We start from the raw sequence: 18,465 nt of genomic DNA, 5'->3' as shown, positions 1-18,465 counted from the left end.
TTTCGGTACGTTTCCAAAGGGAGCAGATAGGCGAACTGTCAAAACAGCAACGCAATCAAAACAAAACATTGCAACCGCGTGGTTGCTCTGCTAGGGAACGAAATCCTCTGTACCTTCATCATAATTGTGATTATTTGCGATAAGTGGTGCAAAAATGAGTTGTGGTCAGTTTGATGATGCGCTAGACGATGCCACACAAAAGCTGGATTTCTTCCAGCTGCAGGAAAAACCGCAGGTTCCAGCCACCAAACAGACGAATGGCAGTGTCACGAAGCGAACCGAAATCGAACTACAGGATGCACTTTTTGGGTCAGGCAACAAAGACAAACCCACGTCCGATGCGCAATGGGAAGAGTATTACGGCCAGGAAGACAGTGACGGGTGCGATGATGACGATGATGACGATGATTTCTACTGCTACGAAGGTGGTGAATTGAAGCGAAACCAGCAGCTAAATCTGAATCAATCGCACACCAATGCACAGCACGCAAGCCAGAAGGTGTCGCACTTTCAGCCGGCGGACGTTTTGTTCAAAAAGTTCACCAACCGTATCAACGTGGAAAAGTACGAAGGACCGGCATCGCTACCGAACCATGCCAAGAACACACTCATCGAAACGCAACGCAAAGCGGACATCGATCGGCTGCGCAGCAAGGACAAGCAGGATCGTGCGACAGCGGAACAGGTGATGGACCCACGGACACGCATGATTCTGTTCAAGCTGCTCAACCGTTCGATGATAACGGAGATCAATGGATGCATTTCCACGGGCAAGGAAGCGAACGTGTACCACGCCACGTCCAACAGTGGGCGAGATTATGCGATAAAAATCTACAAAACATCCATCCTTACGTTCAAGGATCGAGATAAGTACGTAACGGGCGAGTATCGCTTCCGGCACGGTTACAGCAAGCACAATCCGCGCAAAATGGTTCGCACCTGGGCGGAGAAAGAGATGCGCAACTTGGTGCGCATGAAGAAGTGCGATCTGCCCGTGCCCGAGCCGATTCTGCTACGGAGCCACGTCCTGGTGATGGAATTTATCGGGCACGATGGTTGGCCAGCTCCAAAGCTGAAGGACGTGGAGCTTAGCGGTTTGAAAGCACGCGAACTGTACCGAGACACGGTGGAAATGATGTGGACGTTGTACAACCGCTGCAAGCTGGTCCATGCCGATCTGTCCGAGTTTAATCTGCTGTACCACGAGGGCAAGATAGTCATCATCGATGTGTCCCAGTCGGTCGAGCACGAGCATCCGCATGCGCTTGAATTTTTGCGCAAAGATTGCACCAACGTGACGGACTTTTTCCGCAAGCGTGAAGTATCGACGATGACGGTGAAGGAGCTGTTCGATTTCATTACCGATGCGGCCATCACCGTGGACAAGGTCGAGCAACGGTTGGAAGAAATTTCCGAACGCATAGCAAACCGTAGCTTCGATGAGTTTACCGAACAGCAGAAACTGGATGAAGCTGTGTTTAAGCAAATTTTCATCCCGAAAACGTTGCACGAGGTGTACGATGCTGAGCGCGATGTGTTCGACAAGCGTGCGGATGAGCTGGTGTACAAAACAATCACCGGATTGGATGCGATGGAAGTGAATCGGAAAAAGCCCGACGCACATGATGGAACAGAGAATGGGGATTCGGCTTCGGATACGGACACTGCCTCGGAACAGTCGGACGATGATGAGGATGGTGATGGGGGGAAGCAAGCGCCCGCCAACGGTGTGGTAGTGGTGCGAGCGAAAGATGAAACACCGGAAGAGCGGAAAGCGCGCAAAAAGGCGATCAAGGACGAAAAGGCCGAGAAGCGAAAAACTAAGGTGAAGAAGCATATAAAAAAGCGAAAGGAGAAAGTTGCCGGCAAGAAGTAACCGCAATAGGGAAGAGAACGGTTCCGTTTGCAATGCATTGTATAGCGTATGAAATAAAGTTATATTGTATTGCTTACAAGAAAACAGCAATGCGTGAAATAATTAGAAAATATGAGAATATTAGATAAAATTTGCTATGGTCAACTTTACAAAAAAGAAACTCTACAACAGGTGCATGAAAAACCAAAAGCCAAAAGAAAACCATTTGAAAATGACAGCCGTGACAGTCTGGAAAATGTTTGTAAACAATTCCACATTTGACGTTTCCAGGCGCGAATGCTGTTTGTTTTGATTTGCAGCTCACAAAGTTTCCTTTGGCTTTGGCGTAGGTTTCGCGAAGAAAGCGTTCTGTGTTCCGTGCACGAAATCGCAACGATGACCGACCAAACACAAACGGCAACCAACCCGCGGAGGATTTATCTAACGCCCGAAGAAATATTGGCTGAAAAGATCTACATCTGCTCGTTCGAAAACTGCTTCGCGATGTTGCACAATCTGGCCAATTTGCAGATGCATCTCACCCGACATCACAAAGCGCCGGCAATTAATCTACAATCCCTGAATGGTGCTGCCGAATCGGAACGCACCCACTTCTACTGTCCGCACGAAAGCTGTCCGTATTATCAAACGCCGGAAGAAAGAACAAATGGTGCACGTTACTTCGGTTCACTTCGTTCGCTGAAGCAACACTACCTGAAGGTGCACGGTGAGCGAAAGCATCGGTGTGAGGCATGCGAAAAATCGTTCGCTACCCAAAGCTACCTGCGCCATCATCGGTTATCCTGTGGGCAGAAGTTTAGCTGTGACCACTGCTCGTACACTTACGGTTCTCGGGAAGCATTGCTGACCCATGCAAAACGGAAGCGGCACGGATATGAAGAGCTACTTTCGGCAAAGAAAGCACACCGCGTGAAACCGGCAAAACAGGTGGCTGAAGTGAAATGTGTCAGTACCGCCACACAAACGTTGTCTGAGCGTTCGGAAAGCAAAACTACACAAACGATAACTTCAAACACGGTTGCCGTTGAAACGCGTGAAGCTGAAATTCGACTCCCCGTAGAGACAGTGGCAACCCTCGTACAGACTTGCACCGTTCCTGAGCCGATCGTACACGGAACGGAACCACTCGCACCTGTCGTTTGCACTGAAACGCAGACCGATTTCATCGATGTAATGTTCGCACACACGGAAAACCGACACGATCCGCTGCTTTCCTATGCTCACATGTACACACAGACGTCTGACGAACCGGGTCTGCTTGCTGATTTGGGTTTGTCCACCACGGAAACACAAACCAGCTGGAACGAGGAAAGTGAAACGTTCGGGGATTACCTTGTATCGACGGAAACGCAAACGAATTTCGATATCGACAGCTTTGATTGTTCCAGCAATAGCATCGGCGATAAAGCTGATCCGGTCAACAGCAAGCATACCCAGGTGCCGGAAGCAATGGCTGATGAATTCCACCTGCTAAGAGGAGCTAGCAGTTTTCTGAGCGATATTGCTGATACGATCGATGATCATAGAGCCGTTCACACACAAACCTCTTGATATGAGGAGAACCACGGTGAGGATCACAGGTTCAGGAGTTTCGAATTTTAGCTGTACTTTTGCGCTGGCTCTAGCTCACTACAGGTTAAATATTCTAAAGGGTTTATTAAGTAGGTTATAGCCAGTAAAGATAAGGAAGAGGAATATCAAGCTTGAATCATGTCTGCAATAGTTACGATAATGTTAATTGCCAAAGAAAATATTATACTATAGAGCACAAATCATTCGTTGCCAAGCCCAACTTCTGAGGGACTGTATTGGACGAAGCACTACAAATTGCTGTGTTAATAAAAGGGTCAATATCAATCAATAAAGTATTTGAAGATCTATTATGGAGCTAAAAACAAATGTTGTTAATCGTAAAATTGATAAATTTGTTGAAAACGAACAAAAAAAGAATAAACTCCAAGTTCTTCAACCGTCTACCGGCATGTAAAATTTAAAATTGATATTGCCACAAACTGAAAACAAACCCACAGTGTGTAGACCCCCACTGCAGTTGTCATTCAACTGTCAAATGCAGTCTGTCATCCGCAGCCAATCCAACAGCAGCAGCAGCTTCAGCCCAAGGTGTATGTATTTAGAAGGTGGATTTTTATCGATTTGACAGGGCGACATTTTAGTCGAGTTATGTCAGAGTTTGTTTACAAAAACATATGGTATGGGGCAAGAAACATGAACAAACAGCCTCGATTCTCAATCCCTTGAGCAATTTCGCTAATTTATGGGTCATCTTCGCATATCAAATGTTGTACCACAGAAGATTGACGATATTTGGTTGCATTTTTCGTCAAAAAATCGCTAGCGATACCACCACCGGCGCCTCCTCCGACGTTGCCATCACTCTTCTCAATACCCTTCCCCTCGACCACCACGGAACTGTTATGTCAGGTCGAGAAATGTCAATTTGCTCTAAACAACTCTACCTTCTATATCCATATACCTTGCTTCAGCCAAAAAAAAAACAACCAATTTCAACGCACTGAAGCACAGGATGACCGATTTGTGAGCCTTTCCGCATAAAGTTAACAAAAAAGTGACGCTAGAATGGGTAATTAAGCCCTCACAGAAGAAAAACCAACAACAAGTTCCTACGTGTCGTAAGCGTTTTCGATTGACGGGCATAGTGTGGGTCGACACGGTATGGATCGCATGTGAAAAGCACGGCCTTCGGACAAAACACTCCCCACACACACGCGAACCGGCATTCGGTGCTAGCATTGTGTGTGCCCACTGTCGAGGAATTGCAAAACGTTGATCACCACACGGGAAAATCTTCGCGCAAGGAAACAGCAACGAACACGCCGAGCAATGGGTGATACGGGCTGTGTACACTTTGCGGCATACGTGAAGGAGTACGGGTACGATTCGTACAGTGTGGTGCACGCGTACTTTAGTGCCTGCATCAACAAGGAAGCGAGGCGTCGGAAAGCTCTGTCCTGTCTGTGCTACAAGTGTGGAAGCTCTGGGCCGCAGCTATACTCCTGCCTGCACTGCATCTACTTCGCCTGCAAGGGAGCGCACATAAACGAACACTACAAGCACACGAAACACTTTATGGCGCTGGAGCTGTGTTACGGCATGCTGTACTGCTACCAGTGTCGGGATTTTATCTACCACAGCAAATGTCAGGCAATTGCCGAACGGCACCTACGGTGCGAGGCTCGCAGTCTCGACAAAAGTCTTTCCTGGCGACCCTGGAGCCCCTCCCGGCTGGAGATCGATCTGCTGCTGAAGAACCCGAAACGCAGGCACGTAACCGCTCTGACCAGCATCGGCCTTCGGGGGTTGCTAAATCTAGGCTCAACCTGTTTCATGAACTGCATCGTGCAGGCTCTCATCCACACACCGCTTTTGCGGGATTACTTCCTGGCCGAGCTGCACGAGTGCACCACGAAAACGGCCGCCAAGTGTCTCGTGTGTGAAGTGTCGCGATTGTTTCAGGAGTTTTATTCCGGTGCACGGGGTCCACTGTCGTTGCACCGGTTGCTGCACCTGATCTGGAACCATGCCCGGCATTTGGCCGGATACGAGCAGCAAGATGCGCACGAGTTCTTCATCGCTACGCTCGACGTGTTGCATAGGCACTGTAAAATATCAATGACGGAAGTGGCTGCTAATGCGGCGGCGGCGGCGGCTGCTGCTGCAGCGGCGGCCGCGGCCGCAGCAGCAGCAGCTGCAAGTGAAAAATCGAAATCCTCCCAGCCAAATGCCCATCAGCAGTCGCATAATCAGCACACGGGGACAAACTACCATGGGCAGCAAGGTGCTTCCCAGCAGGAAGGCTCGCAACAACTGCCCCAGTCCGGCCCAAACGCTCCACCACTAGCGGCGGCGGCTTCCCTTACCACGGCCGGCACAACCACTGCTACCGGCGGAACCAACAGCGGCCAAAGCCAACCACCCGACCCTAACCCTAGCCAGTGTAATTGTATTATCGATCAGATTTTTACCGGCGGCCTGCAGAGCGACGTGGTTTGCCAAGCGTGCAAAGGCGTCTCCACCACGATCGATCCCTTCTGGGACATTTCGCTCGATCTGGGCGAATCGTCGAACGGGCAGGGCGGATACGGTGGACCACCGAAATCGCTCATCGACTGTCTGGAGCGGTTTACCCGGGCGGAGCATCTTGGGTCGAGTGCCAAGATCAAGTGCAACACGTGCAACAGCTACCAGGAGTCGACGAAACAGCTGTCCATGCGCACACTACCGATTGTGGCAAGCTTCCACCTCAAGCGCTTCGAACACTCTAGTCTGGTTGGTATCGATAGGCTGGTAAAAATGTGCATTTCATTTACGTTGGGTTTTTTTTTTTTATTTCCCTTTTTTTCCCCGGCCCCTGGTAGATCGATAAGAAAATTTCCACCTTCATCTCATTCCCGGCGGAACTAGACATGACACCGTTTATGTCGCAGAAAAAGTCTGACCAGCAGCAATCACATCAAACACCGTCCTCACCGAACTTTGCCGGCGGTGGAGCGAACGGTTCTTCCGGCTCCTCCCTGCCGGGCGTCGTGTCCACATGCCTACCGAACGATGATGCGAGCAGCGATACGGTTTCCGATTTCCGCTACTCACTGTACGCCGTCATTAACCACGTCGGCACGCTCGATGCGGGCCACTACACCGCGTACGTACGGCACCAGAAGGACATTTGGGTCAAGTGCGATGACCACATCATAACCACTGCCACACTCAAGCAGGTCTTGGACAGCGAAGGGTAACTAGACGAGCAGAATCGCCCTCAAAGCCCCCCGTTCCGTTTTCTAACCACTATCCATTTACTACTCCACGCAGGTATTTGCTGTTCTACCACAAGAAAATACTGGAGTACGAGTAAAGCGCGGGGCTAACAAACGAAAAAAAAACTCAACGGGTGGAACAGATTACCGACCGTAGTGACTGACGTGTAGAGGAACACATTAAAGACTGGTTAAAGAAAGAAAAAAACAAAACAAAAGGGCAACCGCGTAACGGCAAATATAATAGGGATATACTACGAGGACGAGATCGCGCGTAGCGTCACAGCAGGAAAAAAAGGGAGGGGAATGTTTCTTATGACATTTTTTTTAAATCCCTCATTGAGCCTTTTTTTTTAACCCCAAGCACGGGAATGGGCGAAACCGCACCGAACAAAAAAATGTATAAATTCGATTTTTAATTTTAAAAAGCGTATCGTTCGCTCGTAGGACAATACGGCTGGGTACACACAATAGGACGCTAGGGATGGTAAAGTTTCTGTTGTACGTTTAGTAATATATTTATTCAAAGTGGTCCCCGTCCTCCCATTTTAGAGCGTTGCCGTAGAGGAGAGTTCATTTTTTTTTAGTTTTTGTATTTATTTGGCGATCTGACGAGTGTGACAATTATTTGCATCCCCGGGGGAGTTGGTCGAGAAAACGGGACGAGAGGTGCATGCAATGCGGAGGATGAGAGGGGTGAAAACTAGGATGCTTAATTGAAAATATAACACGAAAATTAATAACCATAGTACGAGTTGGTTGTCGTTTTTTTTAAGTCAAAGATTATCGATCCTTAGAAGAAGCATGCAAGGGGTAAAAAGAGTGCCTAGAAGGATGCACAGGTCCTTGGAGGGTTTTAGCTTTTTTTGAAACTTTGGTCGCAAGTTTCGGCTAAGGAATACATAACGGTTTTCCATTCTCCATACTCCTCAGACGCGGTCCAGGTTCTCCTCCTTTACCAGGAAGCCCGGTCAAGCTCCTTGGTGGCTTCCATCTTATTAATCTATTGGTGACGAATCATACGACTCTTTTCATGAATCGATCCGGAGTCGAGTTCGTTGCTTTAGGAATCAAGTTCGACGCGTTGGAGCAACGAGTTCGGGTCGACCCGTAGCGATATCTGGGGATATTATCCTGGATTAGACCGAACTCCTGGGCACTAGGATTATGACCCGAACGATTCCGGAACCCAAATCCGATAGGTTCGCGTCGACCCGCCCATCACTCTTATCTATCCGTTCCCGAAAGATGAATCTTCATGATGAGTTCAAGTTCTCAAGTCCTGACCGAAAGAACACCGCAGAAGTGCAGAAGTAGCGAAAAAATCTGATATGAGAGTTTTTGTCCACGTACACTCTACTTCTATCATTACATTGACTACGGTAGCCACGAGAAGACTTTCGAGGTCCCGGACTTCACGATCGCAATCCGGCCCTAAACGTTCAACAACTATTGCACTAGAGAGTTCATAGGACTTCTTAACATGAATTTAATCTATTTCGTTATTTAATTGTTGAATGAGCGAACAACTAATCGATCGATGACAATGATACCCCCTCCCTTTGATTTTGTTTTAGCAACGGTGATAACACATACGTACGCCTCACTCGCCGAACGAACGAAAATGGATCGATGGTCAATATTTTTAAGGGTGCTATATTTTGTAGTTTGTGTGGCGAAAAAAGGGAAAAAGTTAGAGAGTTGTGTGCGGCGACTCGTTGCGTACATAAAACAAAGAAAAACGTAGACGCCTCGCAGCCCAACACGTGCGCTTGTGTGTGAGTTTGAATCGGAAGTAATCTCGTGTGGTCCTAACCCATCTACAGCAGGGCCGATTGGCAGCAGAACAACACCGATACCTGACATTCGCCCGAATCACGTCACGAAGTCGAGCTAGTGGCCGGGGGAGTGGGGGTGGCGCTGCTAGCAGTGGGAGTGATCGTTGCCACCGCAGCCGGGGATGGTGCTGTCGCGGCGGTCGTGGTTGTCGCTGGTCCATTACTACTGACCGCCGCAGGGACCGGCATGGGACTCTTGCTGGTGCTGTTTGGTGAACGGGTCGGATCGTCATTGGTCGGTTTTGCTGTTTCATCCACACCACTCGACGTTCCGGCCGGTACGGATGGGGGACTCGTCGCCGGGACCGCCGCTACCGGTTGTGAGGAGGATGGCGATACCGGTGGTCCCGCTGCCGTCGTCGCTTGCTTCGACACATTTGCTCGTGCCAATACAGCCGCTTCGATCAACCCGTCCAGCAGATAACTGTCCGTCTGCGTTGATTTATCATCGACCAGCATCTTCTGCCCGGCACCGGAACCATACTTGCGCGATATTTCCAGCAACTCCCGCAAACCCTTATTTTCCGTCATCAGCTTGCTCAGCACCTCCTGCTCCTGGTTCACCTTTTCCTCGTCCATCTGCGACACGCGCTGCATTACGGCGGCCATCTCCTGTATCTTGGCCGTCTGCTGCCGGATCAGCTGATCGCGCCGCTCGATGTCGGCCGACCGGTGGTGGCGCGTAAATGCCTCCACAAAGTTTACCTTCGTGTTGAGTATCTTTGCCTGCGTGTGCTCCCGGTATTTGCTCATGATGTGCTCGAGTGCGTGCTGGTGGTCTTCGAGCGCTGCCTTCAGCAGCCGATTTTCCTGCTGAATTTCCCGTATCTGTGGATTCTCCTGGTGGATGATCGTGATCAGCTGGTTGTTGGAACGGTCGCGTGCCAGCTTGTTCAGTATGTCGATGTCGTCCTGAAACTGGCGCATCGATTCGATGTGCTTGTTGACCGATTCCGATTCCAGCAGCAGTGCGTCCCCGAGCGCTTCCCGGTCCTTCAGCCGGTTGGCGATGCGCTTCGCGTCGAGTATAATCTGCTCAAACGTTACGGACATCTTGAAGGTTTTTTTTTCTCTTCTTTTTGTTGGTTCTAATTACGACCTTCCCTCAAAACCAATCGAAGCGACCTGGAACGAGACGATTGCATGCGGGAGAAGGAAGAAGGCGCAGGTTTTAATGCGTGTGTAAAAATAAAATTTCCGCATTCCGTTAATAGTTACCCGATAGCGGTCCCGATGCTGGCACACTCGGATAGTGCGTACGCTTGTGTACGGCTCGCAACTGTTCACCGTCAGGAACAAAAACAATCACATACCCATTACCCTACAAACCGAGCTGGGCTGGTGGCAGGGGTGGCCTTTTAACTGCGTGCAACGTTGTTATGTTACGTCGAACGCTGGCGGGGTATCTGGTATCTGGTCACAGCTCAACGCACACCCGACGGGAATTGTGTGGAAATTAGACACACACACACAAACACTCTCCAAATGAGAAAAACGGGGGGTGGGTTAGCAGACAAAACAATAGAACGGAGCAGAACTTTCCTCGCAGAACAACTTTCACGCACGGTTCTCGGGTCGTGTGCGTCCCTCGGGCTGAAAACAGAACTGTTATCGTGTCCTCTCAACACACACGCGTACTATTACTCCATCTACTATGTTTTGACGATAGTGAAACAATTTATGCTCTCTGGTCCCCTTCTATTTTTTCGCCCATCAGCACAATCAAGTGCCTGCGACGACGATGTAGAAATTACCTTCCCTTTTTTTTCGCTTTCCACCTCCTTCACTTTCTGACAACTCCGTTCGCAACCGCACAAGGTTACTAGAGCTTCTTACCCGCACACCCCAAAACAGCTGTGTGTGTAGTAACCGTGGGCCAGCTGTCAACACGGCTGTTTGTCATTTGACAGATTGTTTAGCAGCAAGAAAAAAAAACACGAGCTGCCAAAAGGGAAAAGAAAAACGCAACTTCTTCGCTGCAAAAGACTCTTTTCTTGGCGACTTGCAAAGAAATATTCATTTATTTCTTTGTGGCGTACACAAAAGAAGGAAAACCAACACGCCCCAAAAATTTGGAGTAAAAAGTTGCACAGCTTAGTGCGGAAGAAGTTGTTGGCTGGCTGGCTTTAGTTCGTAGGAGTTGCGATAAAATCCTATCCTGCAGCACTTGAAACCTGTGGGACCGACGACGTTTCTTTTGTTATTCCTGCACCCACTTTCGGACGACGTCCTTATGTCGTGTCGTGAAATCATTCTTCGCTAGCTGTAAGCAAGCACCCTAATCCCCGACGGGGAACAACTTCCTAACAGTGTGGACCGAATGCTGTAGTTCCTTGCTTTATCTTGCCTCGTTGTAAAGTTCGCAAAACGAACCAATTCCCCCCTCGGAACTTGTGGAGCTTGCAACTGCAACACATCAGTTCCAGCCAAGCTTGCCAATCTAATTGCGCACCACGAAACGCAAACAAAACAACGCACGCACTCGTCAACAGGCCATCGGAAAGGGTACGTTGAATCATGTTTGTATTCGGAAAGGATTCCGGCACGTTAATCGTATTCCGTTCTCGCTTCTTTTTAGTGGCAACAAGTGGGCCACCAGCGTACGCCCCGCAGGTAACTATCCTCTGGCAATGGCAAAGGATAACAACAACATCAACACGGATGATCTGACGGGTGCCACACCATCGTCATCTGTGAAAACGGTCCCGTCGCCGTCTTCCTCCTCAACAGCGGTGGAAAATGAAAACCACGGTCCACACACGGCTGAAGTGGTACAGTCCACTTCACCCTCGCTTGCACCACCACCAGCCACTAGCAGTACCACTCCGCACCCCGAAGTCCCGCGAAGAGAGGAAAACCCGTTTTCCTTTAAACATTTTCTCAAATGGGACGGCAACCACCATCATCATCAGGCGACAAACGGTGGGGCGGCTAGTGCCGGTGGCGCAACGGGCACAAACTCTTCCAGCAGCATAAATCACAGCCGTAGTGCGTCGAGTATAAACGGACACGGTAGTAGTACGCTTGGAGCGGATGGTGGAGCCGGTTGCAGCGCGAACGGAACGAATGGAACGGCAGGAGGATCGGGGCTGGTAACGACGGGCAGCCATTTAGCGACGGTAACGACCGCTACCACCAGCACCGGTTCACCGTCGAAATCGGCCACCACGAGCTCGCTGAATGTGGTCAGCTCGACGACAGGGGCGCGGCCAAAAATCCCCCAATTCCAATCGGTCAACACGCTCAGCAGTGAGTCGAAGATGAAACGTTCGCCACGCTTTCCGTCGTTCGATTCACAGTCCAGTTTGTCGGATTTTGCGGACGACCGGTTCGGTTCGATATACCAGAGCCGTAGCAATGGTTCCTTCAGTTCGGATTATCCTGCCGCTACTGGAGGTGGCGGTGGACCCGGCAGTGGTTTGCGTGAGGATGCGAATGGAATAGAGCAGCTGGGCGAGCAGGTGGAATTGCTACGCGGGTACGTGCAGCGATCCTACTCCAATTACGATCTCGACAGTCCCGGTTCGTCGGCGGTCGGGCCGGATCGACGGAACGATCCGGAGGTGCACAACGACGCACCCGAACGAAGGGGACTGGTCGGGGCGGCTGAATTTTCTGCCGCCCTGCCCGACTTTGTGCAGGACCATCTCGTGATGGAACAGTGGTACAACACACTGCCCAAGGGAGGTGGTGCCGGAAGCGGTTCTTCCGCCGGATCGGCCGATTTCGACGATGTGTTAGATCTGACCGGTGTGGCGAACGTGTCCGGTGGTGGCGGTGGTGCACCACTTTCTTCCTGTAATGATATTCCGTTCGATTTGACGGCAAGCAGCACTACTAGCAGTAGCAGGATGGGCCGTGATGCGACCGGTGCGGGACACCGGCACTCACTTGGCGTACGGCTCGATCTTCCTTCCCGAGCAAACCCCCCATCCGGGCCCGAGCTTGAGTTTGATCTTCCGCCACGATCTCCAACTTCTTCATCTTCAGAATTGCCACCGGATCTTACGGAAGGGAATGCGGGTGGTGTGGGGGAACCGTGCGGATCGGGTGGGGCAGGTCCGGGTGGTAGAACACGCTCATACTACTATTCCGTCTCACCACCGCCGGGGACGGTTTCCAGCGGTACAACGGCTGATAAAATTCATCGCCTACCGGACTTTTTGTCCGACGGTCCAATTCACTCGTCTGGCCGGTTAGCGGACGTTACGCACGACACGCCGCACGCATCGGAAACGGCAGCGGCGGCCGCTGCCGCCTCAGACCGACGTCAAAGGATACAGCAGCGGCAACGCGAAGCCGAGTACCAGAACCGGCTCGGTGCGGAACTGATGGAGAACGAACGGTTACGGCACGAGCTGGAAGCTAGTCGGCGTACGGTGAGCGAACAATCGCGCCGTATCCGTGAGCTGGAGCGGGATCTGGAAACGATGGTAACGCTCGCCCGGCCCGGTGGATCGACGCAGCGTGACGGTGGCAGCGGGACGACGCAATCGAACGCGAGCAGCTTTCTGCAGGCAAAAACACGGGCAGCTACGGCCGAGGCAGAGATGAAACAGTTGCGGCAGAAGATGAGTAGCCTGATTGTGCGTAATCGTTGAGCAATGCGTGTCCGTTGCGGCTGGTTCCTAATTTAAAAGACAAATTCCCTTACTTTCGTAGGTCGAAATGGAGGCACTGCAGAGGGAAAACGAAACGCTTAAGGAGGAAGCTTGCGGAGGTGGTGCGATCGGGGGTAGCACGGGTGCGGGCGCCAGTGCTAGCGTGCGACAGAACGATGGTGACCGTGGTAACGGACCGAAACGGGAACGATCATCCGCTTTCTTGCGCACACAAACGATCGCCCTTCGACAGGCGGCTTCAACAGCGGAAAGCAATCTTCGGTAGGTGTACCATTACACTGTCCGTTTTAACTCTAATCTAATCCGTCTCTTTATTGGTCCTTATCGTTGGCAGGCAATTGCTAAGCGGCGTTGAAAACCTACGAACGATGGCAAATCAAATCGAAGCGTTCCGAGTTACGCAGGATGAGATTAAACCAGAGGCAGACTCTATTCCTCTCGAAGACTTTTTGCATGACGTCGGCATCAACAGTGATGATGATGATGATGATGACGATGATGACGATGAGCCGTTTGGTCCAGCATTGTAGATAAAAAAAAAAAGGAAACCACGCACCGACCACGGTGGCACGCTCTCTGAAGGACGGATGCTATGCAAATTGGAACTGAAACCCGACGGTGGCGCAAATACAGCAGCTCTTGCATCGTGCATGTATTTAAGAAAAGAATATATCCATATACATATACATACGTACGTACACCCACATATATATGCATCGCAGTACGGAAAGGGCTTAATCAGATCCCTTTTTTGTTGCACCGTGTTTTGCACATCGCACTGACGATGATGATGGTGTGGAAGCAATTTTTTCGAAGCAATCGAACACTCGTGCACTCATTGGTTCCCTGCAGGAAAAAAAAACAATACTCCATAAATATAAATGGCCGTGAAATCACATTTCCCCGTTAGCCTCAAAAGCCTCATCTTCCCCATACGTACGCTTATGCAAAATCATGCTATCGAAATGGAAAATTGGCTCGATGGACTACTGGAATGGGGTTTAAAAGGTAACGTTAAACGGTGAGAGTGATCGCACATATTAAGAAGGACCATCCAATAGCGTAAATAATAAAAAAAAACACAGCAAAACACACATAAAACAGCTTTAGTTAGAAACCAAAGCATGCAGATAGAGTGGAGCGCAAACGGAAATCTAGAGATTGCTTTAAAACGCTTTTTGTACCGCGAGCGAGAGGGACTGGCATGGCATATTCGCATCTCGTGTTAAATATTCCTCAAGTCAAGCACAAAGCACAGGATCAAATCATCAGTTTTGTAGAGAGCGAGAGAAGGAAAACCGGGGAAACTACTGGTCCGCTGTGATGAGAGTGGGGCTACCGATTGTTTGTATAGTGTAGTTGCAGTGCGGTGAAATAAAGAAGAAAATTCTGAGGATTTGATAAGTTTAGCGTCGCGATAAGGGTTGAATCGTGAAGCGTGCAACGAACGAGAGAGAGGGAGAGAGAATTAAAAGATGCCCCGTACATGGATGACGCCGATATTTCCCCAAATGCAATATGAATGGTCGGAAAACACCCTGACGAATAAAGGCTATAACATATTTAAAACTTATACTATTTTAAATCGTACTTTTGGTTTCGTTTTTTGCTTCCTTTGTCTTATTCTGCTTGGGCCACTTATGGTTGAGTATGTTGTAGTGAAAGTCTTTGAAGATCTTGTCAAATTCGTTTCTGAGGATCCTACTACTGTTTCAATCGATCTCCAGCAGATCTGGGTCGATGACTAGCACATTCCAGGTGCGGTTGACACCTGCGTGTAGGTATCTAAACACTTGTATCACCGCAAGACCTTCACCTTGAACCGATGCTACGCTTCAGGATCGGCCTCTTTTCGCGTTCAGACCCTCCGACATCGGATTGATCCTTAATTCAATGCAACGGGTCTTGCGATTCTAGTCGATTTCAATCGTAGTCTAAAGAATAGGAAAGTGTGTGATCTTGATAGAATACGGGAAAGCTACAAAATTACTACTTAGTACTTCCAATGGCCTTCAAGTTATTTTCAGGTTAAGAACAGTTCAGGGATAATTTAATCTAAAACCTCGAGGAAATGATGCATACATTACTGTGTAGAGTATTCTATAATAAATTTAGGTATCAAATTCGAGTTTAGTATTTCTGAACAAAATGCCCCGACGCGAGTGAAACACTCTAAATTTCAAAAATCTTTCCAAAACTCCCTTAAAATATCAACGGTTTTTCTTTGCACAACAACATCCAATTCCGCCCCATTCGGCCAGGGCGAAAACAACCATCTGGGGCGAAAAACAAAACGAGAGCAACTTTGACAGTTGCCCGCTTCCATCCTGTTTCCCTCTCCCTCTCTCAACCACTTCCATACCGATTGCGTGTTCCACAACAACATTTTCCGTGTTGTTTGGAAAACGGGTGAGAAACAATACACACGCACGGTCACGGTCATATTCGTAGTACCGGGTGGGAACGCGAACGAAAAAAAAACGGAACAAAAGGGACATACAATAGCTGGAGCTGGAAGAAAAAAAAATCACGACAAACATACTATGGGATCGTTTTTCCGTACTAGTGCCGGGAGGGAAGAACCACTGACGACGTGTTTCATCTGCGTTACCTGAACTGGTGTGCGGTGTGCGGTGGTGTTTTTGTGTACCGTGGCAGAAAACTCGAGTGTTTTATCGCAATTTTCGCAAGGATCTGCAATGGAATGGAAACTGTGTTAGTGGTGGTGGCCATTTGGTGGCAACGAATGTGAAAAGTGTGTGAAAGTGTGCTCTCGTCACAACCTGTCCGTGCCAATCGTGTGCAGGTGACCTCACCGAAACGTGTGTAATCGTGCTGTCCACGCGTGTTAACCGCCGCCCCGCGTGAGGAAAAAAAGGAAAACCCTCTCTTATCGGGCAGCAAAAGTGTGCAGCATCTTTCCCGGTGCGAGGCGGACCCGGTGACGTTTCCCCCCCGTACGGCTGGTGCGTATGAAATAGTTGTGATGATTACTTTGCACATATTTCTTACACCCGCAGCGTGATATCGCGTATCTGTTGTTGACGTAGAGAGCGGCATAGCTTGGTCGGTTGGTGATGACACATCGTACAACAGATAGCAGTAGCAGCAGCAGAATGGCACTTCCAGATGCCGCATAAGGGCGGATCGATTATCGTTTCGAGCTTTTCTGTCTACCCACCGCTGTAATCGGGCTGCCATTATCTTTCTCTAGGTCAGCGTTTGATTGCACAGCGCAACAACCTCCTTCGTCCGGGGGTATACACGGCGCTCGTTATTCCCTTTCGACCGTCTTCCCTTTGGTGCGATATTCCAGTTGCTAAACATAAGACAACATTTTGCTTTTGCCAACAAAATCCCACTCACACACGTACACGATGAAAGCTTCCATGTCACAGCCTACATTGATGTTGATGCTCATAACGTTTTCTTCCCTTGGAATCTTGAGGTTCGCGAGCTGAGCAGGTTAAAAGAATTGCAGAACGATCTTCCTATACGCACGTTCTTCTTCCACGCATTCTCTTGCTTTCTTTCTTGTTGCTTCTTTGCACTCGTGATCTCTCTCGCGTTGCGTGTTGTCTTTCCGCGGACGATGATCCTCGTGGAACGCACGTGAAGATCGTATTTAATTAGCGCCCTCGAGAGCGAGAGAGAGAGAGAGAGCCAAGCAAACGCGCGAGAGCGGCCTGTGTTGTAGCTGGACGAGCGCGCGCGCCACCAACATTCTAAACGAAACCCCGGCCCCGGGCTTACCGGGCGCGTAATTGCCACAGTTCTTTGCCGCAATTCATCGGGATCGCCGGCGGCAAGTGCGATCTCGGTGCGTCTTTTTGTTGAAGTTGCGGTAACGGGATCCACGTTCGCGTCCGGCCACTTGTCACATCAGAGTCATATAGACGTAAAAGCATCAGCACAGTGTAGTTTATGCCGGTGGACTTTCCGATCATATTTCGGCGTTCGCTTTTCCGTGTGTACGATCGCGTGTGCGTGCGTGTGTGTGGATATAATTATGGCGACGCATCTTATGCCCAGCATCGCCAGCAGCTCCCTCGGGCGACTGTTTGGCATGGAGCGGAGATCCGTGCTGGGGTACGAATCGTTGTCCCAAACCTGCGCCGAAGATGAAGATGTTCGTGATGATGCGACGAGCGAGTTCTTGTCGAGGCGTTCCAACGACGACGAGGTGGGATACCTTCGACGGCTCTTTGCACCGTTGTTGGTTGGTTACGGCAACAAGGTAAAGGGAATGCCGGTGAGCAAAAAAAAGCATCCAATTCTAATACGTTTTCTTCCAATTGAATGTTCGCTTTATAATATCCAAACATGTAACATGCAAAGCGTCTGTCACAATTCTGGTTCTCTTGAGGGTGGGTAGCGTAAGATCTACAAAACCACAAAATTTGACACTGACGCTACTGCCCGTTACGATCGCTTGTATCCATTCCATCCAAGTTTTTGGGAGCCCTTTTTTTTCGTGACCTTGTGGAGTGACTTTTATCTGCCTTCCTTCTGCTCCAGCACTACTCCGACGCCCGATCTTGCATGAAGTGAATGTGTTCCTGAGCTTCTGTGGCTGTGGTGGCGTTTTTGTTTGTGGTCCCTTGCATCTATTCCCTTTCAAATATTTTCTTCCCTTTCGCGTGATGTACGCAACTGGAGTTGAAGTAGGTAATGATGAGATTGGGAAGAAACAGTGGCGGATCTTAGCATAAGCAACGCAAGGCAGTTGCTTGGGGCACTGAACTTTCAAAGGATTCAGGATATTGACAGATTTGGATTTTTTCCCCGATTGCCGACACGAACGATCGGATATCAAATCCTATCCTGTGCCCGTTCTCCGTTCCGCCAAAGAACTAACTATCCTGCTACTAGAGGATTTTAGACATGGAATCCAGGGAATCGTAGGCCCCCAAATCTTCTGACTTGGTAATGGCAAAGAAGAAAAAACAACGAATCGGGGGGATGTTGTTAACACCTGTCCAAGTTGTCTCTCTGAGGGAAGGTAATGTAAAATTTTAATATTTATCTACAAGAATGCACAACATTGCATTTCTCTCCTGCTCGCACGCGCTCGCATAACCCATTCATGAGCTAAACATTCCAGCGTGAAATCTAAACTATCACTTGACCCGTCTCCTGTTGTGTGTGTGTATTTGTTTGTATTGTTATTTATGTGGGTCCTCTCAACATTTACTCTACGCCAACAAAAAAGTACACGTCATCCTTTCCGATCACGCGTTCCACCGTTTACGAGTGTGTGTTACAATTGCATCGGTATTAGTGTTGTACAATAAAGAAAAAAAACACACGAAGAAAACACCAAAACACACTCCATT

The 18,465-nt window shown here is 49.3% G+C and overlaps 6 protein-coding genes and 1 long non-coding RNA gene across 9 annotated transcripts in view; 5 read left to right on the top strand and 2 right to left on the bottom strand.

Annotated features, from left to right (window-relative positions):
• The first annotated feature begins 32 nt into the window (after positions 1-32).
• On the top strand, positions 33-1,960 carry LOC118504000 (serine/threonine-protein kinase RIO1). Its single transcript, XM_036037955.1, has one exon. It carries the CDS (start codon positions 155-157, stop codon positions 1,874-1,876), a length of 1,722 nt encoding a protein of 573 aa, XP_035893848.1. The 5' UTR covers positions 33-154; the 3' UTR covers positions 1,877-1,960.
• A 76-nt stretch (positions 1,961-2,036) lies between these two features.
• LOC118504001 (zinc finger protein ENHYDROUS) lies at positions 2,037-3,852 on the top strand. The gene has a single exon (XM_036037957.1). It carries the CDS (start codon positions 2,153-2,155, stop codon positions 3,425-3,427), a length of 1,275 nt encoding a protein of 424 aa, XP_035893850.1. The 5' UTR covers positions 2,037-2,152; the 3' UTR covers positions 3,428-3,852.
• Positions 3,853-4,385: 533 nt separating this feature from the next.
• LOC118503997 (ubiquitin carboxyl-terminal hydrolase nonstop) lies at positions 4,386-7,420 on the top strand. Its single transcript, XM_036037948.1, has 3 exons — positions 4,386-6,184; positions 6,274-6,647; positions 6,725-7,420. The coding sequence occupies exons 1-3, from the start codon at positions 4,739-4,741 to the stop codon at positions 6,765-6,767; spliced, it is 1,863 nt and encodes a 620-aa protein (XP_035893841.1). The 5' UTR covers positions 4,386-4,738; the 3' UTR covers positions 6,768-7,420.
• Positions 7,421-8,298: 878 nt separating this feature from the next.
• LOC118504003 (FGFR1 oncogene partner 2 homolog) lies at positions 8,299-10,369 on the bottom strand. The gene is made up of 2 exons (XM_036037959.1): positions 9,726-10,369; positions 8,299-9,632 (listed from the first exon to the last, which is right to left on the bottom strand). Exon 2 carries the CDS (start codon positions 9,558-9,560, stop codon positions 8,550-8,552), a length of 1,011 nt encoding a protein of 336 aa, XP_035893852.1. The 5' UTR covers positions 9,561-9,632; positions 9,726-10,369; the 3' UTR covers positions 8,299-8,549.
• Positions 10,370-10,435: 66 nt separating this feature from the next.
• On the top strand, positions 10,436-14,533 carry LOC118503996 (autotransporter adhesin BpaC). The gene is made up of 4 exons (XM_036037946.1): positions 10,436-11,012; positions 11,086-13,093; positions 13,170-13,390; positions 13,464-14,533. The coding sequence occupies exons 2-4, from the start codon at positions 11,138-11,140 to the stop codon at positions 13,657-13,659; spliced, it is 2,373 nt and encodes a 790-aa protein (XP_035893839.1). The 5' UTR covers positions 10,436-11,012; positions 11,086-11,137; the 3' UTR covers positions 13,660-14,533.
• On the bottom strand, positions 13,665-16,084 carry LOC118504008. The gene is made up of 2 exons (XR_004905241.1): positions 15,946-16,084; positions 13,665-15,823 (listed from the first exon to the last, which is right to left on the bottom strand). It is a non-coding gene; the product is annotated as an uncharacterized LOC118504008 (long non-coding RNA).
• The window catches only part of LOC118503994 (calcium-transporting ATPase type 2C member 1), a 62,616-nt gene continuing 59,645 nt past the window's right edge, over positions 15,495-18,465 (top strand). The window contains exon 1 of one of the 3 annotated variants that reach the window (XM_036037945.1): positions 15,495-16,095. Coding sequence is in view for 2 of the 3 variants with exons in the window: in XM_036037941.1 (XP_035893834.1) it covers positions 17,139-17,381 (243 nt within the window). In the remaining variant the exon portion in view is untranslated. Of the gene's footprint in view, positions 16,096-16,823; positions 17,382-18,465 lie in introns of those variants that run through there. The other 2 variants (XM_036037941.1, XM_036037942.1) reach the window with 2 other exon arrangements.

This window comes from Anopheles stephensi, chromosome 2 (genome assembly GCF_013141755.1).
Source record: "Anopheles stephensi strain Indian chromosome 2, UCI_ANSTEP_V1.0, whole genome shotgun sequence".
NCBI lineage: Eukaryota > Metazoa > Arthropoda > Insecta > Diptera > Culicidae > Anopheles > Anopheles stephensi.
Note: the sequence above shows the minus strand (reverse complement) of the source record. Positions and strands in the feature narration are given on the sequence as shown.

Coding starts and splice junctions, on each gene's coding strand:
- LOC118503996 (XM_036037946.1), top strand. CDS start 11,138: ATGGCAAAGGATAACAACAACATCAACACGGATGATCTGACGGGTGCC. Junction 13,094..13,169: donor AGAAGATGAGTAGCCTGATT/GTGCGTAATCGT, acceptor TTACTTTCGTAG/GTCGAAATGGAGGCACTGCA. Junction 13,391..13,463: donor ACAGCGGAAAGCAATCTTCG/GTAGGTGTACCA, acceptor TATCGTTGGCAG/GCAATTGCTAAGCGGCGTTG.
- LOC118504000 (XM_036037955.1), top strand. CDS start 155: ATGAGTTGTGGTCAGTTTGATGATGCGCTAGACGATGCCACACAAAAG.
- LOC118504001 (XM_036037957.1), top strand. CDS start 2,153: ATGCTGTTTGTTTTGATTTGCAGCTCACAAAGTTTCCTTTGGCTTTGG.
- LOC118504003 (XM_036037959.1), bottom strand. CDS start 9,560: ATGTCCGTAACGTTTGAGCAGATTATACTCGACGCGAAGCGCATCGCC.
- LOC118503997 (XM_036037948.1), top strand. CDS start 4,739: ATGGGTGATACGGGCTGTGTACACTTTGCGGCATACGTGAAGGAGTAC. Junction 6,185..6,273: donor GCTTCGAACACTCTAGTCTG/GTTGGTATCGAT, acceptor GGCCCCTGGTAG/ATCGATAAGAAAATTTCCAC. Junction 6,648..6,724: donor CAGGTCTTGGACAGCGAAGG/GTAACTAGACGA, acceptor TACTCCACGCAG/GTATTTGCTGTTCTACCACA.